Source organism: Arachis stenosperma, chromosome 7 (genome assembly GCF_014773155.1).
Source record: "Arachis stenosperma cultivar V10309 chromosome 7, arast.V10309.gnm1.PFL2, whole genome shotgun sequence".
Classification (NCBI taxonomy): domain Eukaryota; kingdom Viridiplantae; phylum Streptophyta; class Magnoliopsida; order Fabales; family Fabaceae; genus Arachis; species Arachis stenosperma.
The window spans coordinates 42,504,803-42,511,803 of record NC_080383.1 but is presented as its reverse complement, the minus strand read 5'-3'; the positions used below and the strand labels follow the sequence as shown (position 1 = coordinate 42,511,803).

Sequence of the window (7,001 nt, the reverse complement as noted above, 5' to 3'; positions counted from 1 at the left end):
GGAATTTCGACTCGACTATCCTCCCACAATAAATCCGATTCTCAAGGTCAGGGACAATTATTTTGTATTTAATTTTGTCTTCAATAAAATTACAAATTTTATGATGCTTACGAAGTTTATCTACAAAAACACTATTAACAAAGAGGGTCAGATTAAAATTTTACTCCTAAAATATTAAAGTAGTTAACAATATTTTAACCAATTTCACGCTAGTAAGTTATAATTTTACTCTAAAGATATTTGTTTAGCACTATTTTTTTTGCGTTAATTATTATTATATATAGCATTGCATTTGGAAGACAAATTCATTCTGTTTATTAGGAGAAGAATATTAATTAAATTGATTGTTTACCTATTCCTTCTTTTTAATTGTCTGTATTACATACATAAAATATGGAAGTAGAAACCAAATGACCGACTGTATTGGTAAACTGAAATATCATATCAAGTAGAGACTGATTCATAAATTAATCAAGGGGCACTCTTTCATCTTTTAAAGAATAAATTTCATAATAAGATTTGATCCATCCATTTTAATAAAGTAAAAAAGGAGGGAAAAAAAGATAAATATAATGTAAGAAAAAAATAATTTATACTATAAAATAAACAAAAATTTTGCATTTCCAACAATAACGACGTAGAAATCACATGACTCATCTAACCGAGGCGAAATCAAGAGAGTTTGTAAACTCTTTATGATCCAACGACCAAGATTTTTCGATGAGTACATGACGGTGCAGGGTAGTGGAGTGTGGACTGTGGACCATAACCATATAGACAGACAAAAAAATAAACGAAGCAAAAAAGGAAGACACGTGTCGAGGAATGGTGAAAACTGAGTGAGGGGGCACACAACACAAGCAAAGTTGTCCATGCCACCACCATGACTCAACTAACAAGAAAGAAGAAGAAACGAACAACAAGAACAGCACCACTACCACCAACAATAACTATAGGCTAAAAGACAAAATTGCCCTTATTTCTCTCTCTCTCTCTGTTGCGTGCACCAGCATCCGGTACACCGTACCCACTATTGTTGTGGGTCCCATCCCTTGGAGCCACGCTGGCTAGTCGCACGTGTCCATTACCCTAATCCTTATACTGTTCCCCCCAACCCTGCCACACACGTGTTCTTTTCTTCCTTGGGTCCCACCTTTTATCACGTTGTTTTTATCTTTTACAGTTTTACTTTCCTCAAAAACAATTAAGCAATAATTAAAAAGATATTCGGTAATTTAAAAATATATTGTACAATTAATTATGCATTTGATTTTGAAATATTATTTATATTAAAATTAAATTCACTATTAATTCACAAATAAATTTTATTAATAATTTAATTATATATTATATTATTATATTCTTCTATTTTAAAATATAATATTTTGAAATAAAAGAGCATTATATTAGCTATTATTGTTAACTTATTTTGTGTTACTATCAGCTATGAGCTATCTAAATGGTCGTGCATATTTGAGTATTTAATTAAATGATGATACTGTATAAATTTCTTTATTTTCCTATTAATCTATGATAATTGAATCTATCTTATTTATTTATAGTTTTATGTAATTAATTTTTGTGGACTACATTATAAGCAATAGAGATTTTTGACAAGTAGTGTATGTCAATGTCAACTCATAATAATAAATATAATTATTATAGTTTTACAGGAATAACTTTTTTTTACTAATTTATCATATTATAACATAATATGGAGCTTAAATATTAATTTTAAACATATTTTTTTAAATAATCTTAATTTAAAATAATTATTATATTATAATATATTTTCCCAAAAAGATTAAACTTTATTTTCTACGAATCGCATTAGCATTATTCATAAAAAATATTTACTCAACATAGTAGTACCCATTATAATGCTTTTGTGGCTGTTATATTGAGTATTATTCAACCTGATTTTTCCTCTTTTCTTTCTAAAATTAATTGATTAAAATTAAACTTTTAACATGTCTTAATATGATTATTTTTAGATTTTATAAAAAATATAAAAATAAATAGTTAATTTTATGAAATATATTATGATAATAATATATTAAAATATAGTTTGGTCAAATATAATTTTATTTTTATTTTTCAAGCTAATAAATACTATTTATTATTTTGAAGTCAAACAAATTTGAACAATAATTAACTTCTAGAAAATTGTAGTAAATTGATAAAAAAATTTAATTAACATTTGTCCTAAAGACACATGACTAGAACACATGATAAATTTATTATTAATAAATTTTTTTTATATTTTTTAATATATATATTGAAAATTTAAATTTTTTATTTTTTGATAAATATTTTTTCAATTTATAATTTTAAATAGGATACAAGAAAGATTTACTCTTAATTAAAAAACATCTAAACCTAAATTTATTACTTCATTAATTACATTAACATTTTCTTTTATTACCACTATTGGCTTTTTTTAATTGTGGTACAAAATTAGGTTAATATTTTTAGAAATAAAAAAAATTATGTGTAATCCACTATCATAGTTAATTAGTATATTTTTTAAATGAATTTTAATTTTTTTAATTTTAAATAATAAATTAGATCTTTTAATTTAAAAATTCTAAGTTAAATTTTATAATGTATAAATTAAAAGATTCGATTTATGATAAAATAAAATTTTTTGTTGTAAAAACAAATCGAAAAAGCCGATTAGTATATTCTCAAATTTATATATTCAAAGAAATCTAACTCTCTATACAAAAAATATACTAAATTTTAAATTATAAAAAAAAATTATCACTAAAATCACAGCACTAAACAAAAAAAAAGGCGCACAAAATGAGCTTATTAACTTTAGGGGGAGAAAAGATAACAGTCAATAAAACGTTGAATCGTAGTATCACTATATATCTACGTGGCAGCCTCTAGTGGGAAGGTATTACGTGTCGCACTCGCCGTTTTTCGAATAATATTAATTTAATTGTTTACTAATTTAACTATTCGTTAATGGAGAAAGTAAAGGTGATCGATGTTGCTTGGCCAATCTCAACAGTTACGGATACATGGAGGGGGTTGTATTACCAAAATACTCCTCGTACTGGCCCATAATTTCGCAATTGCCCTCGTCGAATCTCCCTCTGTAGCACGGTCTCTACTCTGGATTAGACAAAAAGATCTCGTCACTAAAACCAACAGAAGCTTTTCTTTTTCCATGTAAATACTAAATAATAATTTTTTAAAAAGTTAATTAAATTTAAATTAGTCAATTTAATTATTCAACAATAATAATGTGTGGACCGAAGGAAACCCTAAATAAACCCCACCATACAGCAATGCCACCTCTATTTGCATGCCCCTCTCCCCCATTTTCTTAGTTCCCTTTCCTTCCATTTAACTTGTGCTCTTCTTTGTCTTCCCTTTCATCCTCTTATTATCTACCTTGCTCATCTCTATTTCTATCTATTCTCTCTCCCTCACACACACAAAAACACAACCGAGTCTTCTTTTCTCTCCCTTCTAATAGCCACTACCGAAGAAACTGCTTATAACAGCAACCACGCCAAAAACGCACAACTCAAGTTAAATATAAATAAAAGCCCTCCCCACCCAACAAAGTGAAAAGAGAACAACAACACAGAACAGAAGGAAAAGAAAAAAAAGGGTCATCACCATTTTATTGAGTTTTTTTTGAAAAACATGGCCGTTGAGGCTCGCCATCTCAATATCTTTCCTCCGCAACTCATAAGTAATAGGTACAAGATCATTTCATACAACATGTTATTTTCATCATTTCGATATGGTTTGCCATATTAATCTGAATCTATATCTATGTGTGCAGGGAAATGATGAATTCCATCGAGACAAACATGAATCTGAATTTATACAACGCTCAGCTTGGTTACTCATCCTTGCTTCCGTTATCCGGCACAACTACAACCGCTGCTGCCGGCGTCGGAACAGAGGCCATGCTCCCGCCGGCGATGTATAGTTCAATTGCTGCAGATTCCCTGCCTCAACAACAAAAGACTCCAATAAAATCGGAAAGCACTCTCACCTACAATAACATTCCCTTGTTGAGAAAACGATCAAGAGACACCTCAGGCTCCATCAACTACACTTTCCCCTCTTCGTACCCCGCCACAGCCTCCACCGTCACAGTTCAACCACATCACAAAAACTGTGGCTCTTTTACCTTTTTAGGGGAAGACATTACCCTCCAGATCCATCAGCAACAGGTTGACATCGATCAACTTGTTGCACAACGCGTAAGTATCATCAATTAATTATTTCAATGCATGATCAACGTGTTCAATGTTTTATGATCTGATACGTCTGAAAATCTCATATTTTCATTGTTCTATCCTCTGTTTCATTCTTCAGATGGAGAAAGTGAGGATGGAGTTAGAAGAGAAGCGCAAGAGACATGCAAGGAGAATCATGGAAGCAATAGAAGTAAGTGTGATGAAGAGGCTGAAAGCAAAAGAGGATGAAATAGAGAAAATGGGAAAACTGAATTGGGCGTTAGAAGAGAAAGTCAAGTCTTTATGCATAGAGAATCAGATATGGCGTGATTTGGCACAAACGAACGAGGCAACAGCAAATGCTCTCAGAACGAACCTGGAACAAGTCCTCGCCCAACGCGGCTGCGGCGGCGCTGTGGAAGACGATGGCGCTACCGTGTGCCCAGGCGGAGCAGCGACGGCGGCAGTGATGGATGATGCGGAGTCTTGCTGTGGAAGCACTGATGATTGTGGCGATAAGAATTTGGAAGAGAAGGTGGTGGAAAGTTGTGGTGGTGGGTGGCGCACGTTAGCGGGGGTTAATGCGCAGGATAAGGGAGGGAGGTTGTGTAAGAACTGTGGGAAAGGGGAATCGTGCGTGCTGATATTGCCTTGCAGGCACCTATGCTTGTGTACCGTTTGTGGGTCTAGTCTTCACACTTGTCCCATTTGTAAATCCGTCAAGACTGCTAGCGTCCATGTTAACATGTCCTAAATTTTAAGATTAGAGACAAATTTCTCACATTATTATTATTATTACTGTTATTATTAGGAATGAAAAAACAATAGTTTTGCTTCTCCTTCCCATTCTGATGTCCATATGGCCTTCACTTAATTTGTTTCTTTTTATTATTTTGATTTTGTTCTTTTGGTAGAGATAGTTCCCAACATTATAGCATGTGAAAATCTGGAAAAAGTTTATAAGGAAAAAACAATTGTTCATTTTGATCTATTTTATCTTTAATATCTACAGTTTTTAATTTGATTTTGTTCTTTTTTATCCGACATTAGAGCAGAGAGCGCGAGAGGATGACCACTTCAGCAACTCTACTCTATTCCAATATAATTCTCTCTTTAATTGCCAGTCCCAATTGTTCGATCGCTTGGTTCTTTTAGGGTCCTTCATATACGCATCACATCGCATATGATTTATATATAGTTTTTACCAGAAATAGGTATTTTATCTCTCTTGCAAGTTGCAATACCTTATCTAATAGCTGCAGACGCTATTGAATTGTGATTTAAATTCGTAGTCTCTTGTAAACCAATGAGATTGGTCAAAATAATACGGGTCTTAATTTGTTAGAGATCTTGAATTAAAAATTTTTAAACCTATGTAAAGGATTTTCTATAGGTTAAGTTGAATTTCTCGGAAACCTATAGTAAGATCCTAAAAGTTGATAGAGAAAAGAAATACAAAGAAAGAATCGGTTTGCCGCATTATAGAAGTTGCAAGTTACGATATAGTAGGGAGGATAAAGGTGAAAAAAAAAAACGAAAATATTTAATAACAAAAAATATTAATTAAAAACAATTAAAATTTATTTTATTTTATATTTATTAATTATTAAATTATTTTTTATTTTTCTAGTATTACCAAAAAAATAAGAATATGAAAAAAGAAATGAAGAGAGCATAAAAAGGAAAATGAAGGGGTGGGAAATGGGACCCAAGGCGCATCTACCCGACAGTTCCCCCCAATAGAGAAACTAGGTACCACGAACAGATAGATTGAATAGATATTGATTAGCATAGGAGCACGCGCAATTTGAAGCGCGTGGCGTCAACGAGGAGAGAGTTGGGGGTGGGAGAAAGGGACAGGTGTGAGGCAAAAGCTGACACGTAGGACGCGCGCAAATGTCGCTGTTGCTGTTGAAGAGTGCCTGCAACGGCCATTTTCTCTTTTTTTTTTTTTTTTTTTTTTTCATAGGCATAATGCAAGGCAAGGGCATAGGCCACCCTCTCTTGCTCTTTCTTTTCTTTCGGCCTTTGTTTTATGTTCGGACCCAAAGGCCAACGCACTACACGACATATCCGCTGGTTCCCAACACCCCGCCAAAACTAATTTACTACCACTTCCATCATCAAGATAACTAAATCAAATCACATAATAAGACTTTTGGTTTCCACTTTCCAACGTCCTCTTATTTCTATTTTCATTTATTAATAAAACCCATTTCATTCTGACATTCTGATGTAATAATAAACAATTCAATATCAATTTAAATTTGTGTTTATTCCACCACAAAATTTGTTTTATGCAATACTTGAAAATTAGTTTATTTATTTTTCAGGAATTTAAAAAAATATTAAGTTATCCATATTTTTATTTATCTTATATTTAAATTAATAACTTAATTTTCAATTTTTATCTTTATCTCTTATAATTTTTCCTAAAAAAATACTAATTCTTAACCAAAAACCAAGCAACAACAAACAACTATATATTTTTGCTACCAAATACTTCTCCAAACATGCGAAAGACAAAATGGAGATAAGAGTAATAAAAAGTATATTTAATTGTTATTAATACGAGAAAATAAATATATAAATATTCAACGATATACTAAATTATTAGCAATTTTTTCAACTTACTGGAAATTAATTAATTTAGTACTTTTTAAAAAGAAAGAATAGACAAATTAAATATATGAAGATATTAAAAAAAACTTGAATTTTAAAAAGTATCTTATTTTATTATTTATTTTGGAAAAAGCGATGTTAAACGAGAGAGTAGAAAAAGTCTTGGGAACC

General features: G+C 31.3%; 1 protein-coding gene across 1 annotated transcript; it reads left to right on the top strand.

Annotated features, from left to right (window-relative positions):
- The first annotated feature begins 3,311 nt into the window (after positions 1 to 3,311).
- Positions 3,312 to 5,047, top strand: LOC130940397 (probable BOI-related E3 ubiquitin-protein ligase 3). The gene is made up of 3 exons (XM_057868522.1): positions 3,312 to 3,719; positions 3,806 to 4,232; positions 4,348 to 5,047. Exons 1-3 carry the CDS (start codon positions 3,664 to 3,666, stop codon positions 4,960 to 4,962), a joined length of 1,098 nt encoding a protein of 365 aa, XP_057724505.1. The 5' UTR covers positions 3,312 to 3,663; the 3' UTR covers positions 4,963 to 5,047.
- Positions 5,048 to 7,001: the final 1,954 nt, after the last annotated feature.